Source organism: Monodelphis domestica, chromosome 3, assembly GCF_027887165.1.
Source record: "Monodelphis domestica isolate mMonDom1 chromosome 3, mMonDom1.pri, whole genome shotgun sequence".
NCBI lineage: Eukaryota > Metazoa > Chordata > Mammalia > Didelphimorphia > Didelphidae > Monodelphis > Monodelphis domestica.
The window spans coordinates 488,923,055-488,937,212 of NC_077229.1; the positions used below are offsets into that span (position 1 = coordinate 488,923,055).

At 38.9% G+C, this 14,158-nt stretch overlaps 1 protein-coding gene across 3 annotated transcripts in view; it reads right to left on the reverse strand.

Moving 5' to 3' along the window:
• Positions 1-13,884, reverse strand: part of POC5 (POC5 centriolar protein) — a 71,383-nt gene extending 57,499 nt beyond the window's left edge. For 2 of the 3 annotated variants that reach the window (XM_007486563.3, XM_007486560.3), the window contains exons 1-2: positions 13,706-13,884; positions 578-667 (exon numbers count right to left, since the gene is read on the reverse strand). In XM_007486563.3, the coding sequence (XP_007486625.2) occupies positions 578-655 (78 nt within the window). In that variant the 5' untranslated portion in view covers positions 656-667; positions 13,706-13,884. Of the gene's footprint in view, positions 1-577; positions 668-13,705 lie in introns of those variants that run through there. The other variant, XM_007486565.2, reaches the window with a different exon arrangement.
• Between the last annotated feature and the right edge of the window lie 274 nt (positions 13,885-14,158).

Consider the following 14,158-nt stretch of genomic DNA (forward strand, 5'->3'; position numbering starts at 1 on the left):
AGAAAAGGAGAGAGCGCCAGACCAGGGAACATCAGACATTACTACCTGGCTATAAGAAGGCAGCCCTGCTTTGGAGAGTTTTGAACACAAGGAAGGGAGTTTGTATTTTGTTAGGGAGATGGTGGGGAGGTAGGGAAGAGACTTGGCAGCAGAACAAATATGATGAATATGGGGGGAAACTATTGTTAGAAAGGGAACTATTATTATTGATCAGGCAAAAGCTAATTAAGGTCTGAATTATAGAAGTAACACTAAAAAGAAGGGAATAGATAGAGCAATACTGCTGAGTCTGAATGGAATCAACACACTTCCTTGCACCTTTTTTTCTTACATGCTTGCTTTTCTACCTCATTTTTGAAAAACAACAATAGTTTTTCCTTGGCTGTGTGTTAGGAGTGAAGTTATCCCCTAGTAGATATTACCACTATGCCAAATAGAATATCTGCTCCAAATACAAAATGCCACAGTAACCTAATACTTGGGATTTGTTGTATGAACAAATTTAAGTTAGTCTTCTTTCACGATATCATTCCTATAAGAGCCATTAAAGATTCAGATGACATTAATTCTGACCTACCTGGAGATCTGAAGAAACTGAACTATCTGGATCAGGTTCTCTTGCTGCAACCAAAGGTTTCTCTTCGTCTGAGGACATCCTGCAAAAAAACTGGAAAAGAGTAGGGTAGAACCTTAGTTCCCTCTGTGTTTAAATAAAACATTTTCAGTGAAATTGTATATAACAACTAATTCCCAAGAATTGTGGCGAAAGTTAAACAATTCATTATGCATAAAGTACTGTGCTAGGCTCCAAGAAGGGGAAACAAAGGGTTATTAGAAAAAGTTCTTGCCCTCAAAGAGTTTAAACTCTAGTGGCTTATGTTCTAGTTATATAGAAATAAAGGCATCTAGTGGGGATATAAAAACTACCACTATAAAGAGTGAAATTTTGTCAATACTTAACAAGACTAATTTTTTCAGTGTGGGTACTCAGATCAAATATGCTCTGTAACATAATAAAAAATCCTGAAGAGTTATATTGGCTAAGTGGTTTGTTACCTTATCAATACAGTGATGAGCCTTTTAGAACCGATTAGTATCCTTAGATGACAGACAGGGAATTTAATGTTAGAATTGTATTTGAAACTTTTCCAGCTTGGCTGAACTTTACAGAACTAACCTGGCATAACCTTAAGACTATCCACACCACAATGAGGCACCAAAGCAATTAGGGAAGTAATAATAAGTAGAAACAAAAATTCAAAACAAGACACAAAGTAATGGGAGATATCATATGTGGACTTTATAGGATGACAAAGTAGAATTCAAACTGGGTCTTGGGAGATGGGCAGATTAGAAAGCACAAGAACACTTTAGAGAACTTTAAAAGAGGGGAAATACATTCATGGGACAATTAGAAGAGTACAAAGTAGATTCTTGTACAGGGTAGTTTAGAGAAACATATTCTAGTCTGAATGTTAAGGTGAAGCAATTTGGTCTTTGTCCTAACAGGCAACGGGGAAATCACTGAAGGTTTTCTGAGTAGAGGAAGTGACCTGATCAAAGTGATAGGTCAGTCTGGCATCAGAGAGTAGAATAGGGATACTGAAGTAGGAAGGATGACTAACTAGAGTGCTGCTGAAATGGTCTGGGCAGTGTGTGATAAAAGGTCAGAGAGCAAAATAAATTTACAACAGGAAGACTGACAAATAATGTATTTCATGAACACACCTGGGCATATGTTAAAAAATGTTAATCAGGTGTCAGCAAGACAGAAGACAGCTGTTGGCCAAAGATAGGCAAAGCACTAACATATTCCCCTCCTCCTACTGCTAATGGAGAGAATCACCTGCCTCTGCCTGTGGCCTCCTTCCTCTTTTCCCAGTCAAACCTATGCAGAATCACAGGATTCTAAAGCTGAGAATACTCTTAGAGACTCTCTAGTTTTAATTTTCTTATTTTAGCAATTGAGATTGTGAATCTTAAAACTACTCAGACTCTACTTCAGAAGATTTGATTAAGCTATTCCCCATTTTTAACAATGTAGTACTTGATCAGGAACTTATTGAGAACTTTTAAAATTACTCCACCTTACTCAGACAGTGCCCTAGGGGAAGATAAAGTTGCAAACTCCTGACTGAACAATGAAAAGTCCCTAACTCATAGTAAAGCTAGAACCTTAAGCTAGGTCTATTTTTAGATCTAATACAAAAGGGTGCTAAGTACCTATAAAGGTTAAATTAGTACCTAAAAGGTCAAGCAACTTAAAAAAGGCAAGCTTAACAAACGAGGTGTGAAGTACTCAGAGAATTTAATCTAACCAGAGAAGGTGAGAACAAAAGAAGATGAGAACTAAGAATGGACAGTCCTGGGAAAAAGCTATGATTGGTAGAAGTGAAAATTTAAGAGAGGTGACATAAGAGAAAATTTCTTTAAAAGGAGAAGTCAGTTCAGGTAATTCAGTTTTTTGGATTGGAGGTCAGTTTGGGATGGAGTTGGAGTTTGGAGTTGAAGTGAGGGACATTTTGAATGGAGTTCGCAATTGAACCCAGCTTGGAGATGATCTTGAGGTGAGTGATAAAGACTGACTCGCTCTCTCTCCCTTAAGCTCAGGCCTATGGCCTAGGCCCTTTTCTACTGCTTGGCTATTCTCTCTCTTTCTCCTTTCCTTAATTCCTTCTTTATATTAATTAAAATCTCCATAAATCCCAGCTGACTTGGGTATTTTTCATATATGGGAATTTCCCATGGCGACCACTTATTTAGATTTTAAGTCAAAACACTAAAATTATCTTTACAGTTTGGCCAAAACCTTTACAGTGTTTGGCATTTACAATTTTTAACATTCACAAGATGAATTAACTTGCTTAAGATTTCATAGAAGGGTAATGACAAAGTCAAGCCTAAAACCCATTTTTTGATATTTGGCTGTTCTTTTCCTTACACTATTCTGCCTCTTTTGTCTCTAAGCACCCATTTAAGGTGTGTTCAACAGCAATAACAATCCTTTTCAAATTAACAGCTATCATCTATAGAGTACTTTTAGTATTGAAAAAGAGTTCGACATTCTTGTTTGATTCTACAAAAAAATCCTGTGAGATAAATGCTATTATTATCTATGTTTTACAAATGAGGAAATTAGGGCTTGGAGAGATTAAGTGACTTGCTCAGGGTAATATATCTATTAAATATCTGAGACAAGATTCAAATCCAGATTTTCCAGAAACCAAGTCCACTGCTTTTTGTTACTGATACCATACTAGGTGACTCTGCTCTGCTAAACAAGTGGGTGCATAGGAAGCCAAATGAGACCAAACCAAAAACCATCCTCCATAGACTCCAAAATACTCTCTATTTCCCTGCTGATTTCATCCCCATCCTTGTTAGTCTTTTTTATATGTTCTAAAAACTATAAAATTATCTTGTTTCATTGTGAAAATTCTTTTTATCTATCTTTTGCAACATCAGGACAAGAAAACATGCTTTTAGTTGGTCATTTTTGGGGAGTATCACTAATCAGAAATGCCATATGCAACTCTGTAGCAGGGGGAGGGAGTAAATGAGTTTTCTTATAGTTGGTATTCTAACTACCTCTTTAGGAAGACCTACATATTACTAAGAATATGGACACATAGATATCTGATTTTGTTCAATATTAATTTAATATTCAAATAAAGAAGCCCTGAAGTATCTAATTCAACACAAGTCAAACCAGAGCTGCTGTCCTGCCTTATAAAATGAAAATTCAATTATATATGACATTTGTCACTAATGGTAGAAAGGAAGAGAAATTCCACATTGATTCCAATAAGTAAAATTTTCTACTTTACCATCAGAATAAGTAGGAGACAAGCATCTCTTTAATTAGCCTAACTAATCATAACATGACTCTTTAAGGTCATTTTTTTCTTATGTTCAAGACCTGGAGTGGGCTTTTGTAGATTCAGGCTAATATTAGAACAAGCTCCTGAAAGAAGGTCTATCTTGCATTAGCAACCAATCCTCAAGAGATATTTTGTGTCTTTGATGGAAAGAAAAAATCTCATTAAAGGGAAGTGACATAATTATTATATAGTAATCAAGTAAATATGCACCCAATATGTGCTAGATACTGTGAAGATTGGATTTAGCCATTTCCTGATTGTAACAATGAAGACACTCTCTTTAACAAAATCAGGAATGTCTACAACCATACTTAAGGATTAATTATTCAGGAGGATGGTCTTTAACAAACATGTGCAGAAACAGCTGACAGACCCCTGGGCTGTTCTAAGTCAAGCTAAGCTACCATTGGTACACATGAGACGCAGGAAAGTGATGTAAAACCGTCCATATATTTTGCGTCACTTCCTCTATTCGGCCTCTTTCCCCGGAGATGTGGCTCTGGCTGGCAGTATGCTAAGCGTTCCGACATCTTGGCGTGTTGGCAGCTATTTGTCTGGATTTTGGCAGTGAGTTTGCCCTTGAGCTAATTCAGGTTCAGGCATCTTAGCTGAGCCCTCTTGGAGTTCAGGCTGATTCCTTCTTCCTTTACTCTCTAAACTTTATCTTCCTAGAAGCCTCTAATCTTCCTCCTGGCACAGGCCAGGTGGGAGAAATCCTACACCTTTTCCCTCTCTCTTCTCCTTAATTTCTTTCCTCTATATCAATTAAAATCACCATAAATTTCCAGTTATCTTGGGTATTTTATTTGGGATATCTCATGGCGACCAATAATTAATATAGTTTAGGTCACAACGCTAAAATTAGCCTTTACAATACTGTGCTAAGAGACTGATACCAAAAAGAGGCAAAAGAGAGTCCCTGTCCTCAAGGAATTTATAGTCTAATAAGGGAGACATGTAACCAAATTTGTACAAAGAAACCAATATAAAGATAAATAAGAAATGATCAACAGAGGGAAGGCCCTAGAATTAATAAGGGTCGGAGAAGTCTTCCATTAAAAGTCAGGATGTTAGTTGGTACTTAAAGAAGTCAGGGAGGTCAGTAGACAGAGCAGAGGAATATGAGTGTTCCAGGCATAGGAAACTGCCAGAGAAAATGCCAGGAGTTGAGAGCAAAAGATGGAATGTCTCATGTGTGGAACATCAAGGGGATCAGGATCACTGAATCAAAGAATATGTGTAGTGGGTGACAACCCCAGAGGCTACTGTGGGGGTCCCCCACCTTTACAACTCCCCTCCCCTGGCAGTGCTAGGCAAACTGAAAGACTGTAATTGGTTCCCATAAAGTGGGGAAGAGATAGGAAGTGATATGGGAAAAAGACTATAAAGAGTCTTGAACCTCCTGTCCAAGGGACTTCTCCTTTGGAGTTCTTTGGAGTCTCTGCTCCTTGGGGCTTTTGGACTTCAACTTCCACTTGGAGCTAAAGGCCTTTTGACTGGAGTTTTCGGGACTTCAACTTTCAGCTTGGGGACTTTCTTGTTTGGTTCGCTGCTGCCTTGGTGAGCTTAGCTCACAAGGGTTTTTCTGCATTGGGACCTTGTCTGGATCCTTCCTGGCTTACTGGTGAGTGACTAGAGTTCTCACGTGGAGACTGGAATTCTGTTGGGGAACAAGCTCCATTTCACTGGATTAGCATTTAGGGTAGGCAAGGAAGTTTCCATACTTCTTTCCCCCCCTTTTTTACTAATATTCCAATCAAACAAAATTGCTAAAAGCTGCTAACAGTTTTCTTGACCTAAGGGTTAATAATCAGTAACCACTTTTTTTAATAACTCTCTTATTTAGTTAAAATCCCAATTTATCCATTAATAATGTCATACAAAGCACTTTTCATTTGCTCCTGGAGGAATCTGGAAGCCATTAGTGTTTATCAAGTAGGGGATGACATGCCTGGATTTGCATTTTATGAAAATTACCTTGGTGACTAAATGGAAGGACGATGGACTGGAGTAGAAAGAGACTTGAGGCAGGCAGCCCCACCAGCAAATTGTTGCAAGAATTCAGGCATCAGGGCCTATACTAGAGGAGTAGCAGTGTCAGAGGAAGTGGGACAGTAGCAGTGTCAGAGGAAGTGGGGCACATACAAGCAGTTTTGTAAATTGACCAGCACTGGCAACAGATTAGATATGGGGAATGGAGGTGGTGAGAAACAGTGAAGAACTCAGGATGACTCCTAGGTCAGGAGACTGAGGGACTAGGTCGAAGGTATTTGCCCTCTATATTAACAGGGAAGGCAGGAGGTAGGCAGAATGTAGGGGGAAAGATAATGAGTTCTATTTTAGGCACAATGGGAGCTGTTGAGATTACCAAGTAGTATTGTGGGAGAAGAGGGTACAGGACAGAACCCTGATGGACACCTGTGCTTAGAGGGCATGATTTAGAAGAGAATCCAGCAAAGGAGACAGAACCAGGAGAGAGTAGTATCCCAAAAACCTAGAAGAGAGAATGAAGGAGGAGGAAGTGACAAAGAACAAAGGGAAGTCAAAGAGAATGAGTATTGAGAAAAGGCCATTGAATTTGGCAACTAAGATCATCAGTATTTGGAGGGCAGAGTTTTAGTGGAATGATAATAAGCAAACTGGCAGTGCCATTCAAATAATGGTAAATACCATTTTCCAGATGTGCTAAACTGAGGGACACACTTTGTTCATTTACCTGGCTGGTCATATAAATTTGAACTCTCAAAAACAGGAATTGGGTTTAAAACAAGACAGAAGACATAGTCAATCAACCTGAAGTTAACCGTATTTCAGTCTTGAAACAGAGTTGTACAAAAAGCTTTCAGTGAATCCAAAAAGTCAGTATAAGAAGCTTCAACAAAGGATATTGGGAACTGTTTCAAACAGTTCAACTGCACTGTGTAACAAACATCTCTCAGTTGGGAAGGGATCAGACTGATTTTTCATAGGAACTTTGAGATAGGTCAATTAGTAACTTATAAATGAATTGCTTCCTTTCTTTTCCCATCCTAGGATCATAAGAACTCTAAATAAACAAGATTAGTGTGGCAGTAGAATGCATAATTACACATTTTAGTCTTGCCCTCTAAAAGAGGAAAATAATATTTCATAAATGTTCGAGTCAAGTCAAAAAACCATAGGAGTCACTTATCAGAACTCTTCTGTTCTCAGTCCCTCTAGAAACAAAAAAGGGAAAGATGGAATCTGACATGTTTAGGAATGGAAATACCCTTCCCCTTTTTCTGAGGGCACTGACTAATGCATAAATTTATTCTACACATGTTCAATGTTTATAGGTGACTGTAATGTAATCTTTTTGTCACAGGAAACAATGGCTTCAGAGAAATCTAGCAAGGACTTGTGTTCTGATAAAGAGAAAAAGTGAACAGCACCAGAACAATTTATATAATTATGACAATGTAAATAAAAGCAACTTTGAAAGATTTAAGAATTCTGATCAATGCAAAGACAAAGTGAGCCTCTTGCACCTTGAAGGATCAGCTCAAGGTATAGAATGACAGATTTGGGGGCATAGTGGGAATTTGTTTTGTTCTCTTCTAGATTTTTGGGATACTACTCTCTCCTGGTTCTCTTTCTCCTTTGTTGAATTCTCTTCTAGATCATGCCCTCTAACTAAGCACAGGTGTCCCTCAGGGTTCTGTCCTGTACCCTCTTCTCCCACAATACTACTTGGTGATCTCATCAGCTCTCATTGTGCCTAAAATGGAACTCATTAGTAGTAGTAGTAGTAGCAGTCTCTCGGTAACCGAGGATGATGATTGTCTTTTTGCGTTTTCATCTATGATAGATGAGTGTGCACAAAGACACTTGTGCATGAAGGAGATTTAAGTGGAAAAGTCCATGCACAGAGACAGTCCCACTCTCTTGGTGTTGGAAGCCTGGGTCCAGTGGCACAAAAAGTCGTTACATCTGGAGACTTCCTCAGCTGCATTGGATGGCCCTGTTGTCTTTTGTGCTCCAACACGCCCTAAGCACTCCACAGTGCTTTGCTGCGTCGCCATCTCAGCCGTTGAACCTTCTTATTGGTTTCTTCCATCTGTTCAGCTGAAGCAGTCTTCACATGCTAGGTGAGCAAGGCCCTGGTTCACCAGGGGTCTATGACCTGATGGCTACTCTCACAAGGTTTAGCCGGCCTATTGAAGCCATTGCCCGGGGTGTGGCCACTGCTGCATGCTAGCAGCTACTAGGAGCCACAAGTGAGAGCTGGGTGTCAGGTGAGGGTCAGTGGCTGGAGAGCTGCCCTAGAAGGGCACGACAAGCCCTCCATACCAGAGGAACTCATTATCTTTCCCCTTAAACTCATCCTGGGTTCTTTACTGTACATTTGTCACAAAGGTTTAAAAAAAAATGAAGGAAAAAGAAAACTAATCACTCCTCCTTTCTATCCCCATCTTCTATTTAAAAAAAAATCTTTTACAAGCACAGAAAAAAAAGACAGAGGGCAATGCAGACTTTCTCTAAGACAAAAAAGTTAAAGTTAAATGTTGAGAAGCAGCAAGGTGGTTCAGTTAATAGAATGCCAGGCCTAGAGTCAGGAGGACCAGAATTTAAATCTGGCCTTAGATACTTCCTAGTTATGTAACCCAGGGACAAGTCATTTAACCCACATTACCTAGCCCCCTTGCCAAACTTCTATCTTAAAGTTGTTACTAAGACAGAAAGTAAGGGTTTTACATTTTTAAAAAGTCAAGGGTTAAATTTCTTTAAAAGAAAAATAAAGACTACAATAATGTCATGGTTTCTTATATAATCCTCTTTTCCTATGCTAAGTTATATATAGAAATGCTCATTTTATTTGGTGTTAAGTTCAGAATAGGAAAAAAAAATTGGTATTTCAGGGTTTGGGGTGATAAGACAGGGAAGTCTTCTGTTTGAAATTATCATGTATTAATCTTCTAAGGCTTGTTACTTTTTCTGCTTTGTAGATGATTTTTCACTTCTGTCTTTAAAGTTAGTAATTTAAAGATTGCAGTAACATCTCATAGATTCTAAGTGTTTCCTGGGCTAGTTAGCATGGAGCCTGTTTTAGAATCTAAGTTAGTTTCATACTCATTTCTACCTGGCATAGTTTTGGCTCAAAAAAGGTCTAATAACCATAATTTTTTTTTTTAATCTTCCCTTCTATCTTAAAAGTGATGCTAAGTATCATTTCCAAGGGAGAAGAGTGGTAAAGGCTAGGCAATTGGGACTGCAAATTGCCAGAGAGGCCATCTACTATCTTCTGGGCACAGTAATAGCATGGACTATGGTCAAGAGTTCTTCCACAATGCCAAAGTTGTCATGAATGACCTTGGCGCCAAGGGGACCAAGCAGTTGATAAGAATAAGAAGCATTACTAACAATTTTAAGAGAAGTATTATATTTCTCATGGTTCATTCCTGTCAGGAACATGGGAGAATTAGCAGAAGCAGAGATAAATGATACATTTAGCTCTATCCTTCAAGTGACCCCCAGCTTTTCCTACACTGGTAAGGATACCAGAGGACTCTATTAAATACTGGGCTCCAGCATCTCACCATTTAATATTGGGAGAATCATATTCCTGGAAGATAGTAAAGGCTTTTCCACTGATCACCAACTTTCTACTCTCTGCCTTGATAGTGCCCTTGAACTTGCCATGAGGGTTACTACACTGGAATGTATAAACCATGTAGCTGATGTCACTAATGTCCACAATGCCATTCTGCCTGAGATGAATGTAATCCTGGCTACCAGGAACACAATGTAGCCAAATCCATTGACTCCGACCTTCATCATCTATTCTCAGGGAGGGGGATATCTACAGCAACAGATTCTGGCACTGACTTGAGAAGAAGCAAGTCTTAGGCAACTCTATGAAAATCTCTAACATTCTGGCTTCTATCTATCCAAACGGAAAAGGTCTTCCTAATGACTAATTATCCCTGAAATCCTCCAAGTCTTTTATTTCCATTTCTCGGTAGTAACTATTCCTTTTGACGAGTCTTTCCCTGACCCCTCTTTTTCTACCTCTTACATATAGTTATTTTATAGTTTATTTATTAGCCAAATCCATTCTCTTTAAATTCAACAATGTCTTTTGGATTTGTGTCTTTTTCATTTTCACTACCAGTCTTGTTCTGGTCCTCATTGCCTTTCACAACAATTACTACAGTTGTTTCTTCACTGGTTCAACAGAATCCAATCTCTTAACTTTCTAATCTATTTGACATAATTTAATCTTCCTAAAGTATAATTTCAGTCATATCACTTTCTTGCCCAAAATACCTCCCTAGTGTCTACCAATTAAAGTTCTAAACTTTTGAATGTAGTATTCAAGGTTCTCTAAAATAAGTTCTGTTTATTTTTAGGCCTCATCTCCTACTTTCTCTAAAAGATACACATAAACTTGAGCTAAAATGCATTATTCATTTTATCCTAAATACAGCTCATGCTTTCCCCACTTCTATGTCTTTGTTTTTGTTGTTCTTTCTGCCAGGAATGCCCTCCCCCACTTCATCTAACTAAATCCTATTTGTCTTTAAAGTTCAGCTCACATACTTTCAGATGAGAACCTTCCCAGATCTCCCAAACAATAAAAAATTAATCTCCCTCTTTTCTAAATCTTCAATGTACTTGGTTTATATCATGCTAACTTGTTCTATAGGCATTTATTTACTAGAAAGATGTCTTGCTTAAAATTTTTAAAATGAATCTCCCAGTTGATGACTTTTCTCTTTGTGCTAGCCTCCCTAAACATTTGCTAATCCCCCTTTCATAAAGAGGCTTAATCTGGGCAGTATGCTAGGTATTTCTGATTTCATCCCTTCCTGTCTCTTATGTGATTTCATTCCATCAATCATTCTCTGCTTCTTTCTCTGAATTCTTTAGTCTTACCTATAAATATAGTTGGCTTTCACCTGTCCTAAAAAAATCTTCCCTTCACCCTACTGTGGCATCCCATGCCCAAGGAATTATCCTAAACTTCTAGAAAAAGCAGACTATGCTTGTTGCCCTTACTTCCTCACTACTTTATCACTACCTAGAGTTAACAAATAAAATCCCAGGGCTCTACCTTAAAAAAATTTTTTCCTTCAATACTATGAAATCTGCTTCTTTTGTACTTATGACAAGCAAAACCATCCTCTTCAAGATAAATAATGACCTCCCTATCACCATACCTATTGGTCTTTTTTCTATCCTCATCTTTGACTTCTCTCTCTATAGGAAAAATAGTTTATGTTTATTTAGCATTACTATGTGCAAGGCATGTTAAACCCTTTACAATTATCTCGTTTGATTCTCAAAACAACCTTAGGAGGTAGGTGATTTATTTATACAGATGAAGAAATGGAGGCAAACAAAGATGAGTGACTTTCTCAGTATTATACAGCTAGATGGTATCTGAGGCCAAATCTGAACTCCAGTCTTACTAAGCTAGGTACTCTATCCATTGAGATACTTAGATGCCTCTAAATATGAGACTATGAATCATATCTTTATTGAAATTCCTTCCCTTTCCTCTAAGACATCCTTTTGTTTCTTTTACTTTTTCTGTTCATTTCTTCTGTAGTGATGGCCTTGGGGAGGGAATTGTTTCTTTAATCTACTTCTGCTCCTAAAATGTGAATGTTTCTCTTCACTCTTTCTTACCTCTTACTTGGTCATCTTGTACTTTCCCAATTTTTCAATTATCTATGCATAAACATACATATATTCTTACACATCTCCACACAACTTCACCCCACCAATTTCTGTGATTCTTCCTTATTTCTAATTGCCTGCTAGATGTTGTTTCAGTACCTCAAACTAAACATGTCTAAAATGTAAGTTTAAAGTTGTTGGTTTAAATTTCAGACCTGCAACTTGCTAACTGTATGACATTGGGTGAATCAATTGACCTCTCTGGGCCTAGTTTCCTCATCTGTAAAATGGGGATAATAATAGCTCCTATCTCCTAGGATTGTTGTGAGGATGAAATGAGATATTTGTAAAGTGATTTAAAAACCTTAAAGTACAATATTCACTTGAATATTATTATTATGGGAGGGAGAAAGAATAGAGACCTCATTTTGGACTTCTACATCTTCTCAACTATGGCTCCAATAAGCTTATCCTTGGGAAATCTCATCATCTTGAAAGATTCTATCAGCCTAGTTATCCACAACTTATCGGTACCTTCTGTCTCTCTGATTGGAGGGTAGAGCCATACACACTTCCATTTAAGGAAAAGGGAGAGGAAGACATCTCATTTTGCCCATCTGTACTTAATATGGATTTCTTTGCCTTTTCTCCACCAGGACCCAGCACTCCTACCCTTCTTCCACCCCCCCCCCCCATTCCAATTTTCAGCTTTTATGTACTGTCTTCCTTCATTAGACTGTGAGGTCCTAGAGGGCAAGCATTCTTTTTCATATTTGTACTCTATATGTTTAGCACAATGCCTGGCACATAATAAATGAGTATTGATTATGGGCTTTTGGGAAATGTAGGCGATGTAATATCAAAATTTTATTAAAAACACCAAAAGGAAGAAAAGAAACAAGCATTTTATTAAGTGTGCCTACTATGTGCCAGGCACTGTATTAAGAGTTTTATAAACATTTCATTTTATTCTCAAAACAATCCTTGATGCTACGGAGGTGTTGTTATCATTTCCATTTTACAGCTGAGGAAACTGAAGTAGACAGAGGCTAAGTGATTTTTGCCTAGGGCACAAAGCTAAGTTACTGCCAGATGTTAAATTTGAACCCAGGTCTCCAGATCAAAAAGCTACAAGTATAAATTTCTGTAGTCTATCTTAACTTCCAAAACAAAGAAAGAAAGGGAATGGCGAAATATGAAGCTTCAACAGTTTTCCCTCACCCAAGGGTTCTTAACTTGGGGTCCATAAACTTTGGTTTTAAAAAATATAGACGAACTTCACACGTACGCATATATTGTTTGCCTTCACAAATGGGTGCGGTAGGGGCCAAAAGGAGAATTTGGAACTTAGAATTAAAAAAAATGTTAAAAATAAAGACAAAGGGGCAGCTGGGTGGCTCAGTGGACTGAATCAGGCCTAGCGACGGGAGGTTCTAGGTTCAGATTTGGCCTCAGACACTTCCTAACTGTAATCCTTGGCAAATCACAATCCCTATTGCCTAGCCTTTACCGCTCCTCTGCCTTAGAACCAATACACAGTATTGATTCTAAGACGGAAGGTATGGGTTTAAACAAATAAAATAAGAATAGAGATAAAAATAGATTTTGATAACTATCTCAACATGATTTCCTTTATAATCATGCATTAAAAAAACAAAAACAATATTCTGAGGTTTCGACAGCTGCCAAAAGGGTTCACGATACCAGAAAAATGACTAAAGAGTCCAGTCCTAACCCAAGATGTTAGGAAAAAGCTGAAAGTTTTCAAGACGGAAACAGAGAAAAAAAATGTAGCTCAATAAAACAATGACCGTAGAGAACTTCCAAAGGTAAGAGCCCGAAGGGGGGGGGGGAGTTCAGGGGATTTAAATGAAACCTAACAGCTGCGAGGTGACATCATCAAGCTTCCCTAAACAGGATCTTTTCCCTTTACCCCGGGAACGGACGGTGTCCCTCCCGAGACAGGCAGGAGAGGTGGGGAATGGAGAAAAGTGCTCCCTGGGGCCGGATAAGGGCAGCGCTTCTCTACCCCGCCACGGAGCAGTCACAGCTGCTGACTTTCCGAACCGCACCCCAGGAGAGCGGGACTTTAAATCCTCCGATAAGTTCCCCTTTCTCCCCCCTCTGCCCCCGGCCATGTGACCAGACAGATGCGGCTTCAGAGCAGCTGAACCACTCACCTGTCAGCTCTAGCCCTCGGTTTTCAGCTCCTACTCTAGCTCGGGTTCCGGATATGGCTGCGGACAGGCGTTAATTCCTGCAGAATAAGCCCCAGCCCCTAAATTGCCACCTAACAGTTTCAAATTGCTAGGAGGAGTTAAGGAGGCTCCTGCTGGTTGGCTCTGTCCTTTCAGTAAGTCATCGTAGGATTGGTCAATTTATTCAGGGGCGGTGTCTTATTCCAACTCCTTTTATCACTTGGCCCGGCCTCAGCCAATAGGGAAAGGAAGCGAGCACCCGTTGGGCTCGATTTCGGAATTCCCAGTCCTAAACGTTACTAAGGAAGCTCTGAAGGGCCTCAACGGACTTTAGCTTGGCTTTACTGCTGCGCTTGTTCAGTTCAGTTCCTCCTAAATGCTTTAGTCTAGAGAATGGGATTCTGTATTCTTGGTCTTTGCTGGCTGCTCGGTGGG